Here is a 26,203-nt window from a genome sequence, read left to right as displayed (position 1 = left end):
GAACACCCAGGAACCAGCAGATTCCAGGAGGCGGCCCAGGCCACACACACAGATGCCACACCCAAATCAATGAGCACGTGGGCCCCGGGGGACCACACACAGCCACGCACACACACAGCCAAGACATACAAAGGAGCCAACGGACACAGGAGAAAAGACAACGAGAGGTACTCATCAGTCAGGTGACAATCCTCAGGAGTAACGATAGAGTCCAGCCCTGGTCCAAGGCTAGGGGGCTGCCCTCACTCTCAGCAATGGCCTCAATTCATGGTCTTTTGGGTCATAAGACCCCTGTGAGTCTGTCTGTTTGGTGGAGTGGGGAGGGGCAGGGTGGCTCTGAGTCCCTCTGTTTCAGCAGGGTTGTGACCTGGCCTTTTGTCTGGTTCAAGTAAGGCCAATGTTCTATAAATACTGCTATTTTATAACTTTCAAAGAAAGCCCTTTGCTATCCAGTATCCCACCGGAGTGTCACAAGAAACCTGTGAGGAGAGGAGACCAGAGCAAGCACCTACCTATCCACGAGAAGGCTAAGGGACTGGCCCACATCACCAGGCGGTGAGTGCCACCTTGATGCTGCGCCCACTGTCCCCTCTGCTATGATGGACTCCACAGCCCTCCGGAAGCCCTCCCCACTCGGGGCCCCCACAGGGACGGACGTGCACGGTACCGTCAGAGCTCCAGCTGTTGCGGCGGGTGCTGAGCTTGATGGGGACAGTGCTGGGCAGCTCGCACATGGTGAAGATGCTGCTTTGGCCAGGCGCCTGCACCAGCTCAATGCACTTGCCGTTGAGTTGAGAGGACAGGGCGCAGCTCATGGGCTTGTAGGCAAAGGCAGAGCAGTAGCCAGACAAGCAGGCTCGCTGGTAGAAATCCAGCACTTTCTTTCTGCCAGGGAAGCAGGGCAGGAGTGAGGCGAGCAGTCCTGAGATGCCCCCCTGCCCGTGGGCCGGCGGGAAGGCAGATGGCAGGGCGGTCTGCGACCAGCACTGGCGTGTGCCTCCTCACCCACCTGTCAGAACCCGAAAGAGGGTAGATGTCGGCCCCGTCCCAGAAGTCTGTGCAGGCCTCTAAGACCACGTCCGCCGTGCCATGGGACAGCATCTGTTCTGTACCTGAGGCAGGGAGGAAGAGGCCGAGCCGTGAGTGCCCCAAGCCACCGCTGCCCTCCTCCCGGCTCACTCACTCAGGGAACACCCTGCCATCCTCGAGAAGGGTGCTAAGGAGACCTTGGGGGTCTCCACACAATGCCCCAGGCTTGTGTGGGAGGTGCCGGGCTTGTGATGCAGACACTAGGCCGCCCGTCCTTCAAACAGTCCCGGCCCCTGTGGCCACGCCATCCCAGCCCCAGTCCCCAAATCCAATCCCTGCCACGTGCAAAGAAGACTCGGGACGTTATCTAGAGCTCATCTGCCTGGGCTGCCCCTAAAGAGGGATGCCTAAAAGAAGCTCCGCCCTGCCAAGCTCCAGGAAGGTCTGGCCTGATGTTGGCCAAGCCTGGAAGGCTCACTGGTGGTGGTGTCCTTGATGAAGAGGCTGATCATGTGGCTGAGGGGGGGGCGCCGCTTGGTGACACAGGAGAGCCTTCCCAGCGAGGTTTCCTTCACCATCTCGGCACTGGGGAGGCGGTAGAGTGCAAGGTGGTTTTCCTGTTTGAAGAGCTCCTTGGCCCCAGGAGTGAAGCCTGCAGGGGGAGGGATAGCAACTCAGAGTGTCCGGGAGGAAGCACCTGCACCGCCCTCCCTGGCACGGAGACAAGCCCAGTCAGGCTGGGCTGCTTCCTGTCCCCTGCTCATCCCTCTGTTGGTTACTTTCCCAGACGAGATGAGGAAGCACTACCGAACGGTGCCTGGTTAAAGGGGGTGGTCAGAGCCTAAGAGGGCTGGGGTGCTGGCTGGCTCAGTTGGTTGAGCGTCCGACTCGATTTTGGCTCAGGTCATGATTTCACAGTTCATGAGTTCGAGCCCCACATCAGGCTCTGTGCTGACAGCACGGAGCTTGCTTGGGATTCTCTCTCCCTCTCTCTGCTCCTCCCCTGCTTGCATTCTCTCTCTCAAAATAAATAAACAGTAAAAAAAAAAAAAAGAAGCTAAGAGGGCTGACGGCGCTGTCCATGCGGCCACGGGGCACCAGCAGGTTCGGAAGCGGCGGCCAGCGTACCTATGAGGCGGGCCAGCTCGCAGAGGCCCCAGGGTACGTGCACGGGCAGGACGGCGCTGTGGCTCTCCTGCAGGGCGATGTTGCACAGGTGGTCTGAGAACCGGCACAGCCGCTCCGTGACGCTGGCGTTACACAAGTTCAGCAGCACGTTGAGACCCAGGGGCTTCAGGGAGGTAAGGTGCAGCTGCCAGTTGGAGTCATCGAACTGGATGCAGGAGGGGTTCTGCTGGTCCTGCGACAGGCTCAGCATCTCCAGGTGGTAGTCACACACGAAGTCCTCCGCTTCGTACGGCTCGCCCTCCAGCCCGGGCTGGGCCTCAAGGAAAACGTGGAGGGGAGAGGACAGCGTCAGACTGGAGGGTTCGTGCTCACGCTCTGTGCATCCCTCCCCGACACCCTCTCCCTGCCCTTGCTGGCCTTCAGCTGCTTCTAGTAGCTATCCCCAACGATGGCAGTACCCAGGCCAGGGAGGGAACAATGAAGGATCTCTTTCAGGCGGGTGGAAATATTTTAGAGGAAGCCGCCAGCTTTCTGTCTTTAGAAGGCGGTAACTAGGAGAAAGGGCCTCGCCCCGACCAATTACCATCTGCGAAATCCAGAAAGGGAGAAAGGGCCTACTTCCCGGAAGGGTCCCAGGTGAGGCCTTGGGAGGCGGCCCTGCCTGGCCAAGCCTGGTGGCCTGGGAACGGAGGCCGTGACATCTGCGCCCCATAGCCTCTTCGGCAGGGAGGCCGGGACACCCCACGGCTGCTCTCCACCTTCCTCTCACCTTGCCAGGCTCTTCTTCACCACCCTCTGTGTCCCTGCTGAAGCTCACATTGGAGCCGGATGGGTGTTTGCTGCGGCCGTGTGCTTTGTGGTGAGAGTAGAATTCAGGGGGCTTGGGACCGTCACCGGGCCAGTCACCGCGTTCCTGCTCATTGGAAAGGTGCAGGGAAGTGTTCAGGGAGCCAGCCAGGAGGGCATCTCGTTCGTGGGGCTGAAGAGAACAAGGAGCACAGGCCTCGGACTGGGGTCCCAACAGCTGCCACGGACCAAGGAGGCAGGGCGGTTATGTCCCTTCACTGCTGGCTGTGGGGGCTCCGCCTCAACTGCCCAGCAGATCCTAATGGTGCTCGAGCCGTCCTTCTCCCTCTTAGCCTCACCCTCCCCGAGGCCACCGGCCGGGCCCAGAGCTGGGTCCCCGGGAGCCGGCCATACCTCCTCCTCTACCTCGGGGTGGCAGAAGGAGCGGGTGGACAGGTCATCCGTTAGGTCCTCGTGGCTGCTGTGTGGGGGCTCCACCTTCCCACTGAAGAACAACACGGTCTCCGGGCTGGGGTTTGGCCACGACAGGATCCCCTGTTTGTCCACACAGCATAGGACCTGCAGGGAGAGACAGGAATCGGGAAGGAGGCTTGGCATTCCCCAACTTGCCAGGGTCCACGTAAGTGGCAGAAAGGCACCCCACACATAGCCAGGCGGCAGGCCAGCTGAGGCGGGGTCCTCCCACGGGGCCCAGCCTCACCGTGACAGAGCCCAAGCTGTGCAACAGGCTGGAACTATGGCTCAGCGTCGGCGACGTCCCCTGGATCACCCGCAGGAAGTGACCCCAAATGCAGCGTAGCATTTCCTGGCGGAAGAGGCAAAGTCCAGCATTATTTCCCTAGAGATAGCCTCTGGGGCCAACAGAGGAAACAGTGCAGGGATGCCAGGAAGTTGGGGTTGGAGAGGCATTTGTCTGGGCAAAGCGCACTGCCCTCATGAGACAGGAGACTCAATGGCCACAAGGCAGGGGAGCCCCAGGGTTCCACAAGGGGCCAGCTTGAGGGAGCTCAGGTCGGTGCCTACGGAGGCCTGGGACCAAAGGTGTCCCAGGTGAGCATACCTGAGAGGAGACGGCTTCTGTATAGCTGCTGAGAGTGTCCTCCGAGAACTTGGCCAGCTGCGCAGAGAAGAGGGAGCCGGCTCAGGGGGCCACCCTCACACAGGCCTCCGAGCTGGAAGGTGGGGGGCCCCATGCCAGCAAGGCTCCCAACGCCGTTGGTAAAGGACACCCGGGCAGTCCCCGAATCCCCTGTCTGCTGAGCGCCAGGACAGACGCTCACCGGCCTCTCCCAGGCCTGGCCTGGAGAGCTGCCCAAGTCCTGCCCACATGCCGGGCCCGCAGTCTGCACCCATTCGCTGGGCACCCGCTTTTTGCTCCTGGTTTGTATTCTTTTCGCACTGTCCCCCAGATGCCTTGGAACAACCTACCAAGGAGCTGGGAGAGGCCTTGCTCATCTGAGCCAGGACGCGGGCTTCTCCACAGGCGGTCGCCAGAACCCAGAGGGCTGGAAAGAGCAGGGGGAGGACGGGCAGGACGCCGTTCACCTGGGAAAGCGCGAACCACACTGAAGGCTCCCAAGGAGCTGCTGGCCTGGAAGGAGGGAGGGAGGGAAGGGCTTCCCCGGCCCTGAAGCCATTCCCTGAGTAGAAAGGGACAGCTGTCCAGGGCAAGAAGAGAAGAAGGAAAGCAGGCATTCTTAAGTTTGAAGCCTGAGGGACCCTGGGGCCACAGAGAGGAAGGAACAGTCAGGGCGCCGTGAGGGGACCCAGGCGCCACAGAAAGTGCAAAGCAAGACAGTCGGGATACGGTGGGGGTTACCTGTAGCTGGAGGAGGGTGTACTGCCAGGACGTGACCCCAGGGGCATTCAGCATAAAGCGCAGGGCATTGGTGATGAGGAAGCCGGCCTTTGGGGCACAGGAGAGGTGCAGCCTTAGCCCCCGCCACCCAGAGAGACACTCAGGCTCTAAGGTTCCCTTTCCTCTGCCCACTCACACGCCCCCAACCCCAGCACTGGCCAGCTCACTCTGGGATCCCTGTCTTCACTCACACGCTCACCTGAATCTGGCCCTGAGGCTCCCCCTTTTCCTTGGCCCTCTCCCCTGCCCCGCGCGGCCCGCCTCACGCACCAGGACCACAGGCACAGCGTAGTGCAACATCACCGACTGCACCGTGAACCGCTCGTTGTCCAGAGCAGTGACTGGGCGGGACAGGGCCATGTCCAGGCACCACCTGCAGAAAGGGGTGACCCTACAGTTGTGCAAACTCTCAGGAAGAGGCCAGAAACATGCACCTTTACGGGGCATCACTGAGTCAGGCAATCTCTCCTATTCCCTGGCCCCCACCAAGTCCCCCGCCCCCCAAGAGAGGGGTCTGGGGCAGCCTCCAGAGCCGTCCCCTCAGAGTTCCAACAGGGGGGAGAGGAACAATCACCCAGTCTAGGAATGCTCATGAGACACTAAAGAAAAGACCCCATAGAGGTGCCTGCCCTAAGGGAACCTCAGCGTAAACAAGGCTCCTCGTCACCCACCCCCTGCCCCCAGCTCACAGAGCCACTAGGGACGAGGAGAAGTCAGGGGACAGAAGGAAGGCAGGGCAGCAACCCTACCTGATGTTGTCAATCACAGGGGTCTCAAGGACGCGGAAGAGTCGGTGCTGCTGGGGGTTCTGTGGCCCTTTCTTCACTTCTCCCCTGGGGGAAGGGGGTGGAGAGAAAGGGGGAAACAGGTCTCCGGGCTCTAAGACAATGTGTTCATCATCCTGCCAGGGAGGAAGGGGGAGGAGGTTGAGGGCAATTAACCGGTTCATTCGGAAGCCACCCTTCCTTGACAATTCCAGCTAAATGGAAGCAGTTCATTGGGTTAGGGACCATCAGTTAGCAAAGAGTCAGCTGTGGGGCGGAGGGTTGGGGGCAGCTGTGGAACTGGATTCCCACAAGCTTAAGGGGCAGAGAAAAGAAAGAACAGGCCAAGAAGGAGAAAAATATTCTAGCCCTTCTCTGTTCTCCTAAGAGCCCTTGCCAAGAAGCCCGTGAGCTGGCCAGGAAGCTTCAGGATTAAGCCCTGGGGCCCTCCCACCATTGCCTGTGGATGCTCCCACGGCATTTCCAGGGGAGGAGAAAAGTCCTGAGCTACCTTGATCCCCCTCAGAGAGGCGAACGATTCCTGGCCGGGCCTCAGAGCTATGATGTCTCCTTCCACCAACAGGCTAACTGGCAGGTTGACCAGCTGTCCATCTCTGTACGCCCAGTGCAGGGACCAGGATGGTGCAAAGGGCATGTGGAGGTCTGGGTACATGGCATCCGGCCACTTGATCTCCTTGCCATCCCTGAGCGCATCTGACGAGAATGGAAAGAGGAAAAGCACCTCACCCACAGCCCCACACCCCAGCCACCCAGCAGCACACACCATGGAGCGCGGCCTTCTTTCTCCTTCCTTTCCCAGAAGGTTTGCCGCAACCCACACCACTCACTCCGACTCGCCCAAGGTCACCTCCCCTGTGAAGCCTTTCCCACCGCTCCAGCCCAGGCACCGCCAAGGCCTCTGAACACCTGAAGCTCTTCTTCTTTGTAGCCCCGTTCCATTCAAAGACATTTCACAACCATGGCCGAGGGCTTTGAGGGGTGCAAAGATCAAAGAAGACACAGTCCCTGCCCTTGAGGAGCCATAACCGAAAAGAGAGATGCATGTGGGCAGATAACACCAAAGCAAGGCAAGCATGTGCTCAGAGTGTTAGGAAAGATCCCCGTGCTGCAGGGAGCACAGAGGAGCTGATGTGATCAGAGGTGGCTTCAGGGCAAAAGGGTGGGTCCTGAAGGAGGGGCAAGATCTTCAGTTAGAGCCGAGTGAGGGAGGAGCAGGGCAGGCAGGACAGCAGGATGGAGGCACAGAAGCAGGGAAGTCCGCAGTGGTTTTAGGACTGGGGAGTACTTTTCACGTGAGGGTGAGTAGCAGGAGAAGAGGCTGGAGAGGAAGGTTGGAGCCTGGGCCAGAGTTTCTGGGATGCTTTGATGAGCAACAGGGAGCCATGGATGCTTCCTGAGCAAGAGACTAAGCTCTCGGAGGGCAGGGCCCATCTTTCTCAGTCACTTCCTGTGCCTGGCACATGGCTGCAACTCATTGGTCATTTCAGAATGAAGCAACGTCTTCTCACTTAGCATTTATTTATTTATTTATTTATTTATTTATTTATTTATAATAATTTAAATTTTTTTTTTATTTTAGATAGAGAATGCAAGTGGGGGAGAGGGGCAGAGGGAGACAGGAAGAGAATCTTAACCAGTCTCCATGCTCAGCACAGAGCTCGACATGGGACTCGATCCCATGACCCTGGGATCATGACCTCAGCCAAAATCAAGAGTCAGACACTCAACCAACTGAGCCACCCAGGCATCCCCTCATTTAGCATTCAAATGTCTGCTGCCCAGTACAGTTAGAGAAAGGTCTCAGACAACGGGTGTTTCTCTTACAAGACCACATGCCCTTGGGAAGTGGGAACCACCGTCTCTCAGAAGAACCTACCACCCCTGATCCATAGCTGGGGCGTAACCACTACCTGAATGAAAGGACAAGCAGAAATCTGACTGAGCAACTCCCTTCTTTAGGATCAGGGCTGCTCCATTTGGGGCTCCCGGCTCCGGGCCCCCACCCCTGACTCTTGCAGGTCTTAGACTTCTCCGGCCCATCTTCCCACCTGCCCTGGCCCAGTACCACTGGACAAGACAGACGTGGAAGGGAAAAATCTCACTGTTCTCCTGCCAAGAGTGGGTCTTCTCTGTTAGTCTCCCACCGTTAGCAAGCCTGCGTGCCGTGCCCAGGCCACCACCTGCATGCGCCTCGCTGTCCCTGGCTATCACTGTCCTGTTCAAAAGAGGGCAGGTGAGCCTTCTCACTCTCTTGACGCCAACAGCCGCCAGAACGCTGACCACCCGTGTGCCGGGCTCCTGGCTGGGACTCGGGAGAAGAGCTCACAGGGCTCCGACGCATCACAGGGCATTCTTTCCCGCCCGGCACGCCTGACCCCTGGCCTCACCTTGGATTTGGTCAATGATCCCTCGGAGCCTCCGCTCTACCTCCCTGCGCTTCAGCCGATCTTGCCGCCCGATGAGGATGAGGTTGAGAAGGAGCAGGAGGCACAGCGCCGAGGCGCTCACCAGCTCGGCCCCGTGGCTGGCAGGAAGGAGTGAAGGGGGTTCTAGCAGGGAGAGGGGCCCCCCCGCCCCGGCCCCTCCTGGAAAGCGTGTCTGGTTCTGGTGCTGCCAGCAGCCAGCCAAGGGACTGAGGATTCCTAACAACCCGGACTTGGGGGTGGGGTGGGGGGCAGACATGCTGAACCTGAGGCGGGGGGGGGGGGGGGGGCGGCCCGGAGGAGGGAGGGAGCTCACCTGCCCGCCGGCTGGCCCCCGTGGCAGCCCAGCAGCAGCAGCACCGCCAGCAGCATGAGCGAGGCCCCCGGCCAGTGGAAGCAGGAGCAGCGGTTACTGTGGTGCAGGAAGCTGCTCCTCCACATCTCCTGAGGAGGTGAGGAGGTGAGGAGGTGAGGAGGTGAGGAGGTGAGGAGGTGAGGAAGGGCGGCGGGGAGCGAGGGCCCGGGGAAGGAGCCGGGACGCAGCACCCTGCTGGAATCTGGCCACCTTCCACAGCTGCTTGACCCTGCCCCAGCCCTCCGACCGACTGGCCGCTCCCCCCTGCCCGCCCCCCCCCCCCCCCCCAGGGCTGCCTCGGTCTCCTCCCGGGCTCCCGCGCCAAGTGCACCCAGGACATGAGTCTGCGAGGCAGCCCAGGGTCACCGGGAGAGTCACGGGCCTCCCACGCCTCTCCGCCATCCCACTCAGGCTCTGGGCTCCCTGGGAAAAAGCTTCCTTCACCTTCCACGTGAGACATTTCTTCCGTTCCTTCAGGTGTCCTTCCAGCACCGCCTCGAGCTGCTCCTTCAGGACGCTGAGGGCCTTCCGGGTGGACAGGCCCAGGGCCAAGGGTGGCTCGCCCTGGGAGGGAAGCAGAAGACCCTCAGCATCTCTCTGGGCACCCCACCCCCCCAGTCACTGCCTGGAGTGGCCTTCCCTCATCCCTCCCCCCTGAATCCTCCCTCCTCTTCCTCCACTAGTCCCAGCCCTCAGGGTGTTGGCTCAAATCTCCACCACGTTAAAAATCCCCTACTCCTCAAGGCCAAGTTTAAAACAGAAACAGACCCGAAACTCTCTCTACTCAGGGTTTCCTAACCCACCTTCCAAGGCCATCAGCGTCTCCCCACCCCTCGCACCGATCTGGCCCCTCACCTCCCCTCTACCTCTGCTGCCGTCTTTATATTTCACAGGCCGAAACATAGTGTGTTTTTAAGCAGGGAGAGGATAACTAACAAAGAGACGCTGTCTCTTCATTGTTCCTAGTAAAAGCATTAAGAAAAAAACCCACGATCTTCTGTTTCCACCATTTCACAGAAGGGAGGATGCTCCAGCATCGGGAAGGACACAATCTCAGACAAAAGACAGCTGCTCCCAGGAAAGGGACGACTGTCACGTCACCGAGGGTGGTAGAACGGGGCACGGATGGGGGTGGTCCTGGGCAACACTGGGGACCACCCACGTTGTCCTGTGTGACCCCAGCCTGGCCTCTTCTTATTGACAGCCCCATTCCTGGGTTTCGCTCCTGTTTTCTCCTTCTCTGACTGGCTTTTCTTTCCTGTCCATCTAACCCCACAGCCCACCCTAAGGCATCTCAACAAATTCATATAAGTTTCCAGGGCAACCTCAGCCACCATCATGGAGTAGTTGCTCATCACCACCAAGCTTACAATTCCTGAAGTTTACCTCTAGCCTGACCACTGCCCTGAATTCTGGCCTGTTTACTCAACTGCTGTACTGCTGTTTCACAGGGCCCAGGAGTGGTTTCATCCAAAACCCTGGAATGTGGCCCTTCCGGGCCCAGACAGCACAGCTCCTGCAGTGACCCCCCCTCCCCCCAACCCTACCTCCCCTTCCCCCTCTCCAGTCTCTACCTTTTCCAAACCAACTGTGACATCCAGCCACAGTAGCAGACATCAGATCAACTGACCGCGTTTATCTTGCCAATCAAGCCCAGACTCCAAAGCATGATCTGCGATCTGCTAGTTCTCCAGTCCCCTTTCCGGCATTTCTTCCACTCCTGACGCAAGCCATGCTCTCCTAGCTGATGGGCGAGTACCTTTCTGCATTTTCCTACCAACAACACCCTGCCTGCCCCAGACAACTCTTACTCCCCCTTCAAGACTCAGCTCAAAGATCACCTGCTCTGGGAAATTTTCCCAAAACCAAGGGCTGCACTTACAGGAGAGGTTTGTATTCCAATAGCACACTGGACAACCTGGCTCCCAGTCTGCGTCATGGAGAACTGTCATTATAGATGTACTTGTCTGGCCCTCCCACCCGGCTGTCAGTTCCCTGAAAACAGGTCTGAATTCTTCCATCTCCACACACCCCTGCAGCCAACTGCTAAGACGGGGCCTGGCACACGGCAGCAGCTCAGTGAACACTTGCTGAATGAATGCACGCATGGATTCTGGGATCCCAGTGACATCTCCATCAGGGGTTGTCGGCCGGGGATCTCTAGCAGAAACACCTGCAGCTTCTAAAAAGGTGGATGCCCAGGTCCCACCCAAATCCACTGAATCAAAACTTCAGAAGTTGGGATTGGTGCACCCATTGAATCTGATGCACAGATCCCCCGGTCGGGGGTCCTGGGAAAAAGAACACTCCCGGGGAAAGGAGGGCTGGGGGAGAACTGGGTCTTTCCCAGGGCCATCCCAAGAGCACCAGTGTGAGGTCCCACCAGGAAAGGTTCTTGAGTAAAAGGAGCAAAGCCCTAGACTTGGGGCGTCAAGAAAGGGACTGAGGTCATCTACTGAGTCTTGATCAAGGGTGGCTGAGCTGGTGACGCCCTGGCTGCCTCGGCCCATTGCCCTCCCCTACTCCACACCTGCCTTCCCTGGGGTCTGCCCTGGCTTTGCCCACTAATGTTCCAGACTTCCTCCTCTGTGCCTGTCTCCATATCCAGCCCTCTCCTTGGCAGCCTCGTCCTTCACAGGACACACGTCTCCATTACTAGAATGGGATGCTGCACGGGGGCAGTGTCCCCCGGCTGCAGACCCGCCCTGGTAGGACTCACCTGAGTGGAGCCCCCACACTGGCCCATTGCCAGCTTTCTCAGTCCGAGAAATGAGGACGGGCTCCAGAGCAAACCTGGCCCCAAGACTTCCCAGATCCCTTGCCTAAATCTCCCCTAATCCCCACTCTCCATGCTGGCTTTGGGGGATTATGAAGATAAGAGCTGCTTCTTCCCAGAGGGGATAACTGGGTATTTCAGCTCAGGAAGAAATGGCCCTCTGGGCAGAGGGCCCGTACCCTAGCAAGGGTAAATATATACTCTAGAGCATCCACCTCCCTCTGGCAGAGATCCTGGGACCTTCCTGAAAAGCCGTGGTCCAGGACAAATGAGTGTCAGGTAAGGCTGAGGTCTGTACGTCTGCTTCCCTGACTCCTGCACGGGGGTGGGGGAGGGGAGGAAGAAAGGAAAAGGAGACCCGAGGCCTTCTCACGTCTAAGGGACTGGCCCAGGGCGTGACGCCTGGGCCAGGGAAGAAGAAGATTTGGGCCAGGGAAGAAGAAGTTGGGTACACAGGGCCTCCCACACCACCCCTCCACCCCTGCCCACTTCTCCCCCAGGAGCTTTATGAGCTCCCTCTCCGCAGGGGGAGACGTGAAGCTTCCCAAGATGGACTTGCCAGGGCCTCCAGGAACGCTGCAGTGAGAAAACCTCCCGGAGGCAGGGAAGGGCTGGCCTGCAGAGGTAGAAAGGCTGCCCGCCAAAGAGATGGGGATTGGGCAGGACAGAGGGAGGGCTGGATAAATCCCAGGGGGCTGCAGGTCACATGGGAAGCTGCTGGGTCTGGGATGCGGACCATGCTCAGGAAGGCAGGCAAGGGCTAAGAGGAGCAACCAGGGAACCAGGGTGGCGCCCCTCCTCCAGCCAGGCTTTTAGACTTTGGACACCCGCAGTTCCCCTCTGCTTGCCCTGTGACTGTCCTGACATCCGCTGCCTCATGCCAGGTACCCCCAAACCCAGGGCTTCCCCTTCCACAACCCAGAAACTGATTCCCTTTCTCTCTGCACCCGGCTTCCTGGGACCTGCACACTGCTGTTCTCCAGGCGTCTCCAGGTGTGGGAGGTATGGGCCAGAGGGCAAAGTGCTCCTGGGTCAGGGCCAGCAGAGGCCTGCGGAACGGACTGTGTGTGTCTGCCCACGCATGTTGTGTCTGGCCAGGAACACCAGCTCCAGACTGGCGATTAAAGACAGCACAGCAGAGGAAAAGTAGCCATTCTGTAATTACATGCTTCCCGAAGAAAGTGCCTGCCCGTACAGGTAGGCCCTGGGGCGAGGACACAGCCTTCTGGGCCAGCCTCCTCTGCCTGGCCCCAGCCACGCTCATCTAAATGCCATGGCCCCCTCGCTGACACGGAACAGCAACACCTCACCCTGTCTCCAGCGGGAGAGTCCCGGTTGCAGGTAAAATCAGTTTTCTCTCACGGCACCTTCCCTGCTGCAACGTGAGAGCCAAAGCCGAGGAACTTGGCGGAACTTGGGCATCTTCAAGGGAAATTAAGAAAGGGCCACGCGCGAGCTGGCCCCGCCGGCCTTTCTCAATACACGAGTGAGGCTGGGCACCAGGGGGGGACCCTGTACACGGATGCGTATGGTTGGTTTGAGAAAGAAGGACCTGACTCGTACACACGCCACCCGAAGGTCTGCTTTTCTTGTCCACAGGGCCAAGAAAGCTGCCCCAGCCTTAAGTACCCACAGGGAGTAAGAGATTCTTCCTGCTTCCAGATGCTCAAAATCTGCCACTCCGCCCCACCGCCAGACACCTCCCAAGACGTTCCCAGGGTGAGGCAGGATGGCTGGTCGAGATCTCCACACCAGAGGCAGGCTCCTGCCTCCCCACTCACACCGATGCTTTACAGGTAGAAGCAACCCCATCCCGCCGTTTTAAATGTCAGACTCAAGCGGACCCAACAGAGTAGCTTGAGCCCCTACGAAACCCAGGCTCAGGGGATGCTGGCCACAAATGCCCCTCATGAGCTGCACTTCTCCTGCCTGCTCCGTCATCAAAGGGGGGACACGGGGAGGGCATGGGGCTTTAAAGGAGCGGAAGGGTGGGGAGAGGACTCTATCCATCAAATCAGAACTGTAAAAAAAAACCCGCTACTGAACAGGACCAGATCTGCAGGGCCTGACGCAGAGCATCTGGGTCAGTCTAACAAGCCTTTCCAGAACTAACACCCCTGAGCTCTCCCGCACCACCTCGGTCAGGTTTCCCAGGTGGCCTGGAGCCACAAGTCCCCGGCCCCCAGCCCTTGTCCTTTCAGGACTCCTCACGGGTCCACACAGCTGCTCTTTTCCTCCCCACTCCACCTATTTGGGGAGCAGAAACCAGGTCCCAGAGGCTCAGGTAGATAGGTTACAAACATAGACGGGGACCCTTAGCCTTGACAACAGCAGATAGCCACTAATTAGAACTGGCTGGCCCTTGAACCAAGTCCCCAGGTCACAGCTTTCTTAGCCTGTGCAGGTGGGGAGGGGACCCACATAGTGCCTAAATCACTGAAGCTGGTCCTTTTTAGTAGCCACGATAAATCTCTTCTGAGCATGGCCAGACACAAATCAGCCTTGTCTTCAGCCAGGCAAAGCAAAGCCCCCAGCTTCTTCCTCTTCCGGGCGCATGCTGACCTTGGCACTTCGACCCATCAACCCATCTTCTTCCTCCTGCGACCACCCAGACTGAGGAAGAAATCAGCCTGGCCCTGGTTGCTCCTACCTCAATGACCCATGTGATCCGAGGAAAAAAAAAAAAAAAAAAAAAAGCCCCCTTGCTGGCCCCAAGGAGGGGTGGCTTCCAGGCCCAGGGCTTCCCGTCACCTGTGCATGGAGACCCAGGTCCCAGCATAACTCGATAGGATGCCCCACTGGGACACTCAGCTCCAGTCCTACTCTGGGTGCCTCGGAAGCCTGGCTGGCAGCTCCCTGGACACACGGGCATTGTGGCTCCCATTCTCAGCCTCCTTCCTCAGTCCCAGCTACCTCATAATCTGAGCTGCCTGCGGTTCGGCACCCATCTTCAAGACTGAAGCAAATTGCTAAGTCAAAGCCGTGCACCCAAAGCAGAGAACAAGGCGTTTGTAACAGAAATATAAAACCAAGTTGGCATATACTCACTTTGGTGCATTTGCCCCGATGGGGCATCCATAGCTCTGTCTGCTTAAAGAGCATGGGGGAGAGCCTGAGCCACAGAAGTCAACTACAGAACTTCCACCACCACCCTCAAGCAGAGAGGAGAAGAGACAGGAAGGGGGAGAGGGAGAGGGTGAGAGGAGAGAGAAAGAGAGGCGAGGGCTGGGGAGCTAGGAGCCGGAGCTGCAGCGGATCCGGATCCGTGCAGAGTGGAGCTTCAGCCTGCTGATTAATTCAGCCTATTTCCAGTCACGCTGCAGATTTAGGGAGGGAGGAGGAGGCAGTGCTGCAACAGCGGCCGTGGGAGGGAGGGAGAGGCGAGCAGGGGGGAGGGAGGAGCCGGGCTGAGAGGAGAAAGTTTGTAGATGCTCTGCCAGATGCCCAGGAGCTTGGTCCATTCATCAGAGGCCACCGAGGGGTGAGTGCAGGGGCACCCGCGGCCAAGGGGCTGTGCATGCATGGGGAGGAGAGGCCGTGCAGGAGGTGGCTGCTGGAACCTGGGGGCAACCGTGGCCCCCGGGGGTACCTGGACTCTCCCCCCGGACCACCTCTCCTTGGCCCCCAACTCACTGGGCAAGGTGGGCGCCCGCCATCCATGAGAGCTCCCCCGAAACGCTCAGAGACTCCCCGAATGGAGCCACGCCAGCAACAGCTCTTCCCACAGTTCTAGCTGCAGGAAGGAGGGGAGGGGGGACTTGCCAGTTATTAATAGCAGCACATCCGTGTGGAGGGGAAGGACAGGCCATTGAGAAGCCTGGAGCCGTGGCTTCTAAGAGGCAGAGCACGGGGCCCGGAATCAGGCGGAAGAATCCAGTGCGAGAATCCAGCTGAAGGGGGAGGAGCCAGCAGACAGGAAGGGCTTCTGAGGATTCCAATACCTAAGACCTAACACCTTCCCACCAGGTTGGGGCGAGGAACCCCAACAGCAGAGATGGGCCAGCAGCTGATAATCACGCAGTCACATTTAGACATACCTGCCAAAGAGCTTCTGGGACAGGAGACCCCTGCGGACATGGGCCCTCATCTCCCAGCCAGTGATCTGGGGCTCCACGAGCACTGGGACCCCCGAATTTGACACACGGGCAGCTCTCAGCGCAGACCCTCAAAAGGCCTTGGGAGTGGACCGCAAATTTCTCGGCCTGCGTCCAGGCCACCTTTAGGAAGGGGCTGTAAAACCCCAAGGGAGACGAAGCAGCCCAACAGGTCCAATAACTAGAGAGCCTGAACACTTTTCTCCAGGGCCCTGTTTCCTAGACAACACCAACAACACCAACAACACCATCTCCAGCTGCAGGGAGGGGAAGAGAGAGCCTCAGCTAAGTTCAAGTCCGCCTCTCTCCTCCCCCGACCCAGCGCAGCCCCCTCCCTGCCCCCCCCTCCTCTGCCAAATCCAGATCTGAACAGGAGCAGAAAAGGAGGGGCCAGGCAGTCCAGAGGTTAAGGGCGGGAAGTCTCCGCGAGGTGCAGGCCAGGGGGTGGAGGAGGCAGCAGTGCAGTGGGCCGTAGCCTGAGCAAACCGCCAGGAAGAGGCTGGCATCCCCCTGTCCCCTGCTCCCAGGAGACACTTTCCCTTTCTGCTTTCTGCCAGGGCCCTGCTCTGTGGGCACCACAACTAAGCAAGCACTCTCCCTGCTGTGCGCTGGGCCCTGGAAAGAACAGCTCATAGGGTCTAAGCCAGTGGCTCAGCGGGACCCCAATGAGGCCCTCTCCCACCCCGCCCCTTCCCACACTGCCAGCCTCAGCAAGTGAAAAGGGATCGCTGCACCCAAGAAACAGAAGCCCAGGCGCTCACTGCCACAGCACCTCCTCCACAGCGGACCCAGAACCGAGGAGATAAGGTTCTGACGGGGACAATGAGGACCAGTAGGTCATGAAGGGGAGCGGGGGGAGAAAAAAAATCAACCGGCAACAGCCAAGCTGATCCTGGGCTACAGCCAGGGGACGACGGGCCCTTTCCATCAACCTCTGCCATCCAGCTCTCTTTGTTCCCATGCCTCTGAGAAGCCCTGACTCTTGGAGGCCACCCGGGGTGATCTTTACAAGCCCATGTATACAACTCACGAGGAGGCGCCTCCGGTAGAAACCGTGTCCAGTTCTATTTCTTAACTGCTTGTACTGTCAGTTCCTCAGCTGGACTGTAAGCGTCTCCAAGCCAGGGGCTACCTCCCCACGGCCTAGAGCTCCACCAACCCAAAGGAAGGGTTCCATGAATGCAGCTGATGATGTTTCTAGGACAGGACTCATCTCTCCAGAAGGACAAAGACGAGAATAAAGAAAAATTCTCTAGGAAAAATGACCCCTGAGACCCAACCATCTTGGGCTCTCAAGTGTTCTTACTCAGGCTCGAGAGAGAAGCCAGCCCGCTGGCTGGATCACAGAACTTTGTTTCCCCAATTCACTAGAAACCTCGTGTTTCAGCAACACGCTAGAACCAGAGGACAACACCGTCCTCTGTTTTGAGACACTCAGCCTCACCCAGGCAGGCCACCATATCACACAATATCAAAGCTTCAAGGGGGTGCTCCCTGGAATTGAACAGTGCACAGCTCTTACAGCTGTATACAGCACCCTTGCAGCCAGGCTAGTAGCTTTCCCTCTGTGCCAATCCTACTAGGATGGACCCCTGGAGAGCAGCCAGAGGCATCTGTGAACAGGACGCTGAACATACCTGCTTCAAGTTCAGGCCTACAAGCTCTTCCACAGCTGGCCCAGAGGCATGTGAAGCCAGCAGTCAGCCAGGCTCCACCAGGGACCCAGCGTGCAGACCCACAGCTCCCTCTCCAGACCTTCCAAGATCTCTCTGGCAGGAAGATCACTATCCATAAGTTCAAGCTGATAAATATTTCCTAAGCCTTTGCTGCATGCCAGGCTCTATGCTAGGAGCCAGGGACACTGGGATCAAGTGGGACTGACAGGTTGTTTCGATACCGTGTGGTGGGCACAGTGGCGGAGGGACTATGACTGCTGGAAAGAGGGTCCTCTGGAGGGGAGGGAGGACTTATCAGGAGAAGGTGATGGCTCTTGAAGAAAGAATAGCAGGAGTTTGTCAGGAAAAAAAAAAAAAAAAAAAAAAAGGAGCCTAAACGTGGACGGTGTGCCCAAACTCTGAAGCATTCAGAATTACTAGTGCTAAAGACCATGGCGGGGGAGGCTAGGGACACTGGGCCAACAGGCAGCAGTGGATTACGAAGGGCTCTGCCCACCACACCCAAGGTTTCAGCAGGTGGTGTGGACCCACTGGTGACTTTTAAGCAGAGGGGACAAAAGGCCATCTCTGCATTCTGGATACCTTCGTCTGACAGCAAGTGGAGGAAGGAGATCAGAGACAGAGGGACCCGTGGGAAGCTGTGGCAGAAGTCCAGGCAAGAGACGGAAGGCCCTCTGCCGGGGTGGTCTCCGTCACGGGAGAGGGATACTCTGATCGACGGCAGACCGATGCCAGGAGAAGGCAGTGTACCTGGAGGCTGGGAGGTGTACCCGCGTCAGGCAATGAGGAGGAAGGGGGGGGCCGACCTCGCAGATGCCTGGGCCTCCTGGCTCTCACCTCCAGCTGGTTACGCAGCTGTGTTTGGAGTCTGACTGGGGAGCTCTTCTCTAACCACAGAGAGGGTGCCCAACAGTACTCAACATGGCTCAGCAGGTTGGGGCAGAGCCCTACAAAGAGCAAACCAACGAAATTACACACCCCTGGGCAAGAAGTGGAAGACTGGCTTGGCGCCAACCCAAATCAGAAACCTGCTCCCATGCCGCTGCGCTAACTGGTCGACCCCTTGTCCGGCTCCCGGAGCGCTTCCCAGCCCAGCGACAGCACCCTCTCAGGGGGGGGTCACCATCCCGTACCCCAATCCTCAGAGCCACACACCCCCTGTCACTTTTGGCTTAAAGCCTCCCCCAGTGAGGACCCCCCAGGCAAACACAAGTAGGGAGAGTCCAACAGAGGCACACAGACAATACCCATAAGGGAACCGAGCATGGCCTACCACGTGCTTCTCCTTCAGATCCATGGGCCCAGAGTACTGCAGGCATGCCCAGATGAATGTGATCACCCCCAAAAGGAAGGCTCCTCCCCAGCATGTACAAGGCCCAGTGACTCCGTCACAGTCATGGCATCTGGGGAGAAAGACGGAAGAGATCCCATGAGTCCAGGTTGTTGAACAAGCAGCTACTGAGAAACACGACGGTGTCGTCTATACAACAGAGCACTACGTGGGAAAGACTTGACCCCTGGGCACCAGAGCCCGGCCGGTCCTGCCCAGGCCACGCCGGAGGGGTGAAGTTTCCCCTCTGTGAGCCCTCATTTTCGGAGGCACACTATGTTTTGCTCCGCATGTACTCTAACTCACAGACTTCCGGCAAGCAGGAAAAACGTTGATTTCTCAGCTTTTTAGAAAGTAAAGATGAGGGATACCCAGCTGGCTCAGTTTTGAATTCGAGCCGCGCGTTGGGTGTAGAGATTACTTAAATAAATAAACACTTAAAAAAAAAAAAAAAAAGATCAGGGAAATTCATTCATTCATTCATTCATTTTAAAAATAAATAAAAGTTAGGGGGCGCCTGGCTGGCTCAGTCAGTAGAGCATGCAACTGCTGATATCAGGGTCGTGAGTTCAAGCCCCACATTGGGCATGGAACCTACTTAAGATTTAAAAAAAAAAAATTTTTTTTAACAAATAAATAAATAAAAGTGAGCATTAAGGTAACCGGAACCCCCCCACATGCCCACAAACACGCCCCCCGCCACGTACATGTATGCCCGCACATACATGCCCACACACGTGTCCACACACACGTGCCCACGTGTCACGTAGCCGAACCTCTTGTGTGCTTTGCTGATAGGGCAGCGCTCAACGGGCACCCGGGCACACACCTACCAGGACGGGTGATCCGATCTCGACGACAATCTGGAAAATGAAGGCTAGCCCTACCTCCCCACACAACCCCTGACTGTCACCCATCCATCCTGGCAGCCGGCACACTGTAAAGGTTTCAGACCAGGGAGTGTTTGGGTAGGGTGCCACTGAGTAATCTGGTTCGGTGCCCAGTGACTCCTTGTGGAGTAAGCACCAACCTGCTGACTAGGGCAGTTCTTTCTGGGGCCTGTAGCAAAGCCTTGTTAAGAGGAGCTGGTCAGAGCCTGGGAGAAATGATCCATAAAAGAGCTGTCTAGAAACAAAAAAAAAAGCTGTGTCCAGGGGACCCCAGCCAGGAGGCCTAGGCTCTGCAGTCACCCACTCCACTCTAGGACCCCGTGTGATTCCTCTCATGGCAGCACCAGGGCTGACCTCACGCGTCTGTGCTTCCACACCTCTCCCTACGCCTGCCTTTGCAGCCGAGGCTTTCAGAGCCGAGTGAGCCAGCCCCAGAGGGTCAGAGACAGACAGTGACACTGGAAGTGGCCTCGCAGTGCAGTGACATTTGGTCCTTGGCAGCCAACTGAAATGGGATCCTGAGCGGCTGAATCCACGTCTCCCCAAGGCCGCTCTGACTCACGCAGCCCAGGCCATGTTTACGAGTACAGCGTACAGAGCAAGCTCCCCATACGCCCCATCCCAGCAGGGGCTGGATGAGGTAGCTGCCACACAAAACAAGGCACCAGAAGCCAGATGGGGATTGTGCTTAACTCCTTCTGCCAACACGACGAGAGTGAAATAACTTTGCGGCCAGCTGGAACCACAGTGTTCAGAGAGGGCAGCCAGGAGCAGGACATTTTTCTAAGAGTCTCTGTTTTCCCATCACTCCATACATGGGATTCTGGGAAAGAATGGTCCTCAACTGCCTGATCTGAAACCAGCAGCTAGATCCTTAAAGGGCCAGTTCTACCCCTCGTCCAATGTGAAAGAAAGCACAGGCTTCAAAGCCAAATACCCCTGGTTCAAATCCTGGCTCCAACATGTATCAACTGCCAAATCACCTTGGCCAATTACTTGTCTCTCTGAGCCTCAGGGTCCTTGTTCATAGAATGATGCCTATTTCACAAAGAAGGAACAAGAATTACATAAAATATTATACGCAAAGGGTCTAGTACAGTATTTAGCATATGGTAGGTGTTAATAAATACTTGCCATTACTATCACCAAGAAATAAGAAATATGAACAAAGTGCCACCTAGGTGAAGAATAAAGACTCAGAAGTAAGGAGAACAGGGGTGCCTGGCTGGCTCAGTCAGTAGAGCGTACGACTCTTGATCTCGGAGTCATGAGTTCAAGCCCCACACTGGGCCTAGAGCTTACTTAAAAAAAAAAAAAAAAAAAAAAAAAAAAAAGGAAAAGAAATGAAAGGCATAAAGATTGTAAAGTGAAACTGCCTTTATTTGCAGAAGGCTAGATAATATATGAAAAAATTCTAAGGAATAGAACATATAAGTGTGCAAGGTTACAAGATACAGGTCAAAATACAAAATACAAATATAAATTAAATTTGTACGTGCTATAATGAAATATAGAAAAATAGGACACTTTCAATATCACTTACAATAGCACCAAAAAAAAAACCCCACAAAATACTTAGGGATGACTTTTTAAAATATATATGTAAGGGGCCCCTGGTTGGCTCAGTCAATTAAGCATCCAACTTCGGCTCAGGTCATGATCTCACAGTTTGTGGATTTGAGCCCCACATCGGACTCTGTGTTGACAGCTTGGAGCCTGAAGCCTCCTTCAGATTCTGTCTCCCTCTCTCTCTGCCCCTCCCCTGCTTGTTCTCTCTCTCTCTCTCTCTCTCTCTCTCAAAAGTAAATAAATAAACATTAAAAATTATTATATATGGCCTATACACTATTGAGAGAAATTCAAGACCTAAATAAATGGAGAGATATACCATGTTCATAGATTGGAAGACTCAATATTAACATTTAATGTTTAAATAATTAAATGTTAAAATTTATATTAATATATTCATGTTTATCAATATTAATACCCATACATACCCTATTGGAACGCCTAAAATGAAAAAGACTGACAATATTTAGTGTTGGTGAGGATATGAACCCATAAATTGTTGATGGGAATATAACATGGTACAATCACTCTGGAAAACATTTTGGCAGTTTCTAAGAAAGTTAAGTATACATTCACTATATATCCTAGTAATGAAAACATACTTCTTCAAAAAGAACTGTATACAAATGTTCATAGCATCTTTATTCAAAATAGCCCAAAACTGGAAACAACCCAAATGTCTGTTCACATGTGAATGAACTGTGGTATATCCATACAATGGAATTCTGCCCAGAAGGAGTGACCAAACAGAGGAGTGACTGACACATACAACAATGTGGCTGAATCTCAAAAACATTTGCTGAGTGAAAGAAGCACAAAAGAGCACATAGCATATGATCCCATTATATAAAATTGAGAACAGGTGAAATTAATCTATGGTGACAATAAGCAGGGAAGGGGTTGCCTAGGGTCATGGGGAGGGAAAGACTGCAAAGGGCACAGGGGTCTTTTGTTCAATATCTTGACTGTGGGTGGCAGTGACGAGGGTGTATAGTTTTGTCAAAACTCTTTGAACTACATACTTAAATAGGTGCATCCTATCTTGTGGAAATATTGCGTCAGTAGAGTTCATTTCTAAAAAGTAAGGTGGGATCTGAGATCCAACTAATCAGCTCTACCAAGCTCTAAAATGCCTAGCACACGCAAGATATGGTGGATATAAAAGAGAAGGGTTGATGAGGGAAGTGAACATTTATTAAATGCCTACTGCACATAATAACTGTATATATTTACTAAGCGTACGGAATGGTCCTGCTTTGACAAAAGTATAAGATATGGTCCCTTCCATAGAGGGATTTATACTATAGCCAGGTTTTGAATATTGTGAGAAAACATAACTAAATATTCACACTGGCATTGAAATACCAAATGAGAATTGCAAATGGGGGCTGGCGGGGCCAGGGATCCCTTCCTGGAAGAAGCCAAGACCCAAGTGGTGCACTCAGGAAAGCTTAAGGGTGAGAAGAGGGAGAACAAGGAGTCTCAACAAAGCCACCAAGGAAGAAATGGACAGAGCCTTTTTGAAAGATGGTGATCTGATCTGTTCGATTAGAGCAGAAGACCTAAGTAAGAGAGAAGAAATGAAAGGCCACATAGAGAGGGGAATCAGGAGCTGAAATGCATAGGTGCTTGAAGGCCAAAACAAAGTGACCCTGGGGAGTCGCTGAAGGTTTCTGAGCAGGTCCCAGTATTTTAAGAGGGTAGAGAACGGATCAGAGGGGGAAGGGAAAGAAATTACAGGCAGAAGAGGTAGACGAAAATTACAGTAATTTTGGTTTGCCATGACGAGTATCTAGACAAAGGCAGCATAGTAGCCATGGAAACAAAGGGACGGATGCTTCCTGGTGCCAAGTTCAGATCCAGCATCAAAAAGAGCTAAGTGGATGCCCAAGGTTCAGGTGGAGGGCGAGCTGAGGAGTTGGCTGTCCTTCTAATCCCTTCCAATACAATCTTCATTAGCTCTGCTTATACTCTAGCCATACCCAACACCCAGAAAACACAATGCGGGGGACTTGTATTCAGCTGAATAGCTGTGCCCAAAGGGTACTAACTGATGGATTGATGTTCAGCTGGAAGGAGGTTTTTTAATAACAAGCCTCAGGGTTCTCTCCTTGGTGGCATCCTAATCAATATTTTTATCAATGACTTGGGTGAGAAAACAGATGGTGTGCTAATCTCAGATAGCATAAATCTGGAAACAAGATAAAAGTCAAGATCCAAGAAGATCTCAACAGGCTGCACCTAACAGATTCAATTTAACTGTAATAGATTCGATATTATGTCCTATGCTTAGGTTCAAAAACTATTTAGGGGCGCGTGGGTGGCTCAGTTGATTAAGCGGCTGGCTACTGATTTCAGCTCAGGTCATGATCTCACAGTTCATGAGTTCGAGCCCTGCATCAGGCTCTGTGCTCATAGCTTGGAGCCTGATTCGGATCCTCTGTCCTCCCTCCCCCACCCCCGCCCCCTCTCTCTCTCAAAAATAACTAAACATCAAAAACTATTGTGTAAAACTACTCTAAGTGGCTTAATTAAGTGCAATTTCAATACAGGTGACATGGCCACCCCAAGCTCATTCACAGTTAGGCTGCATTAACAGACATGTTAATTAATTAACATGCCACATCCCCCAAAAACAGAGAGGTAAGTCTGATTTTTGTACCTATCAGAGCACACCTGGAATATTTTGTTCATTTGTCCATCACGCACACTGACAAAAGTGGGGAGCTTTCTGACAGCAGCAGAAAGGTTGAGGAAATTCTGATATGAGAAATGCTGGAAAGGATTAGCCACTTGGCCAAAGCACACTTGGTAAGAGCCGTCTAGAAGGGCACAATGGCTGCCACATGAATGGAGGGCCAGACTTACTCCAGGGGGGACAGACTGGGACTCAACATGAGCGATATCTTTTACATAATTAGAACTGTATAAAAAAATGGAACAGGCTGCCCTGAAAGGCAACGAGCTCCCCAGCACCGGAAGGATCCAAGCAGAGGCTGGGAAATTATGGAGATAATAAATACATCAGGGAGCAAATAAGAAAGGAATAACCTTTTATAATGTCTTCTAACCCTGAGAGATCAAGAAATCCAGCAGCTTCTACATATGAAAAGATGCTCAGTTCCACTTGTAATAAGAGACATTCACATTAGACTACCGCAAAAGAACAAAGTTTGGAAGGCTTTCACCATCCAACTTCAAGGTTTGTAAAGCCACAGCAATCAAGGCAGTGTGGTATTGGCCTGGTAATAGAGAATCCAGAAATAGATCCAGATATATTTGGTCAATTGATTTTTGAGAAGCCTGCAAAGGCAATTCAGTGGAGAAAAGTCTTTTCAACAGACTATACTGGAAAAATTGAACATTGAGATAAAAAAAAAAGGGACTTGGAAATACAGCTTGCACTATATACAAAAATTAAGTAAAAATGGATCCTACACCTAAATGTAAAAATATAAAATTTCTAAAAGTACATAAAAGAAAATCTTTGTGACTTTGGTTTAGATTTCTTTCCTTTTTTTAAAAAAAATTTTTTTAATGTTTATTTTTGAGAAAGAGACAGAGACAGAGCACAAGCAGGGGAGGGGCAGAGAGAGAGGGAGACGCAGAATCTGAGGCAGGATCCAGGGTCAAAGCTGTCAGCACAGAGCCCGATGTGGGGCTCAAACTCATGGACTATGAGATCATAACCTGAGCTGAAGTCAGACGCCTGAGTGAGCCACCCAGGCGCCCCAAGCATCCAACTCTTGATTTTGCCTCAGGTTCAAGTCCCATATCAGCACAGAGCCTGCTTGGGATTCTCTCTCTCCCTGTCTGCCTCTCCCCCAATCATGCATGTGTGTGCACATGTGCACGTGCACTGTCTCTCAAAAATAAACATTAAAAAAAATAAAAAATAAAATGATCGATTTTATCACAATAAAAAAACCCCCACCAACTTCTGATTCTGATTTTGCTATTGGATCTGGCTTATGTTACTAAGCAATACTCCCCCTTTTGAGTTCCATGTCAACTTCAGGGATATTTATGCTCTTTTAAACACATCTTTGATTTTCTCTCCAGTATATATCTTTTCCAAGTACTTCCCAATAGTTTTCTGTTCACCTCCCTACTAAGGAATATTGCTATTATGAATGCCTTTTTCAAAAGGATCCTGAAATTAATAAAACTGGGTTCAGGGGCACCTGGGTGGCTCAGTCAGTTAAGTGTCGGCCTTCGGCTCAAGTCATGATCTCAAGATTCACGAGTCCAAGCCCTGCATCAGGCTCTCTGGCTCTCTACTGTCAGCGCACAGCCCACTTTGGATCCTCCTTCTCTGCCCCTCCCCCACTCTCTTGCTCACTCTCTCAAAAATAAATAAACATTTAAAAAGAAAAAAACAACTGGGTTCATATAATTACACTGAGATGTGTGGTTTCCCAAAGGCTGCTGTAAACCCTGGAAGGGTCTCCTTCCCTTGGGCACCCCTGACTCCCCCACCACTTTGGTCTTTGGAGCTAGGGAAACCCAAAGCAATCAGCGTGAAATGTGCCGAGCTTGAGGCAGGCATCAGGCCGGTTTAAATCTGGCCCTTACCCTACTTGCCACACCATGTGACCAATACTGTTTACTACTGTCTCAGCAGCCACAGGCGAAGCTTATTATTATACAAACCCCTGATCACCAAACCACACATTCTGGCTGGCGGGTCAGTTCCGGAAGAAAAACATTCCTGTTACAGCTTTGACCTACCCTTTAGCTCACCTGTGCTACTACAAACAAATCCAGGCTTGGAAACCAGGGTTCAAACAATATTTTTAAAGGAACCTAGCTTTTAGCTAAAGAAAGACAGTCTCAAGGAAACGACACTGACACAACAACAAGATAAAAAATACTGACACACATTTACCAGTGGAGAAGTGCCAACCGTGACCTGGGACTTTCTCACTTGGAACACCAGGAATGGGTTTAGAGGTTTTGTGTCTTTCCAACTCACTATTGTAAGAGCTCAGACTCAACTCACCAGGTAAGGTTCAGTAAAGCCTTGGGTTTAGGTAGTATTTACATTAGCGCCCTTCCCCCTCCTCATAGACACCGTTTCCCAAGCCCAACATTAGGGAAAGGGCAGTGGGACAGAACCAAAGTACTGTGACCTTCACTTCTCATTAGTTCAGCAGGAGTTAAGCTTTCCAAAAGGCTGATTCTCAACACTTGGAGCTGGCACTCCCTAGCAACTTCTCAAAATAGAATTGTGAAGGGCTTTCTGTTTTCTTCCATCTCACCGCCCAGCCCTGGTTCTCCCGGTCTAATCTTCTGATGTCGGGTCACCACAAACAAGGGGCAGGGTAGGGGTGGGGGTGGGGGGGAGTTCAAGGGCAGTTAACTCTCAATTGTTTGGAGGCTGATTATCAAGGGGATGGTTTGTACTTCACCTCCCCGGTCAAGGAAGCGGCTCCGTGGTATCCACCAGTTTCTCTATTTGAAGTTCTAACAAAAAGAACCAG

General features: G+C 54.1%; 1 protein-coding gene across 12 annotated transcripts in view; it reads right to left on the bottom strand.

Annotated features, from left to right (window-relative positions):
* Positions 1 to 26,203, bottom strand: part of TMEM94 (transmembrane protein 94) — a 33,572-nt gene that overhangs the window by 5,334 nt on the left and 2,035 nt on the right. For 3 of the 12 annotated variants that reach the window (XM_042966883.1, XM_042966882.1, XM_042966884.1), the window contains 18 exons: positions 18,205 to 18,334; positions 17,769 to 17,878; positions 8,830 to 8,949; positions 8,347 to 8,474; positions 7,995 to 8,131; positions 6,098 to 6,300; positions 5,572 to 5,723; positions 5,093 to 5,195; positions 4,784 to 4,870; positions 4,393 to 4,509; positions 4,025 to 4,081; positions 3,665 to 3,769; positions 3,358 to 3,522; positions 2,927 to 3,136; positions 2,158 to 2,473; positions 1,508 to 1,681; positions 1,010 to 1,112; positions 668 to 885 (listed from right to left, as the gene is read on the bottom strand). In XM_042966883.1, coding sequence (XP_042822817.1) covers positions 668 to 885; positions 1,010 to 1,112; positions 1,508 to 1,681; positions 2,158 to 2,473; positions 2,927 to 3,136; positions 3,358 to 3,522; positions 3,665 to 3,769; positions 4,025 to 4,081; positions 4,393 to 4,509; positions 4,784 to 4,870; positions 5,093 to 5,195; positions 5,572 to 5,723; positions 6,098 to 6,300; positions 7,995 to 8,131; positions 8,347 to 8,474; positions 8,830 to 8,949; positions 17,769 to 17,878; positions 18,205 to 18,298 — 2,599 coding nt within the window. In that variant the 5' untranslated portion in view covers positions 18,299 to 18,334. Of the gene's footprint in view, positions 1 to 667; positions 886 to 1,009; positions 1,113 to 1,507; positions 1,682 to 2,157; positions 2,474 to 2,926; positions 3,137 to 3,357; positions 3,523 to 3,664; positions 3,770 to 4,024; positions 4,082 to 4,392; positions 4,510 to 4,783; positions 4,871 to 5,092; positions 5,196 to 5,571; positions 5,724 to 6,097; positions 6,301 to 7,994; positions 8,132 to 8,346; positions 8,475 to 8,829; positions 8,950 to 14,209; positions 14,508 to 17,768; positions 17,879 to 18,204; positions 18,335 to 26,203 lie in introns of those variants that run through there. The other 9 variants (XM_042966891.1, XM_042966893.1, XM_042966886.1 and 6 more) reach the window with 8 other exon arrangements.

This window comes from Panthera tigris, chromosome E1, assembly GCF_018350195.1.
Source record: "Panthera tigris isolate Pti1 chromosome E1, P.tigris_Pti1_mat1.1, whole genome shotgun sequence".
Taxonomy (NCBI): Eukaryota; Metazoa; Chordata; class Mammalia; order Carnivora; family Felidae; genus Panthera; species Panthera tigris.
Note: the sequence above shows the minus strand (reverse complement) of the source record. Positions and strands in the feature narration are given on the sequence as shown.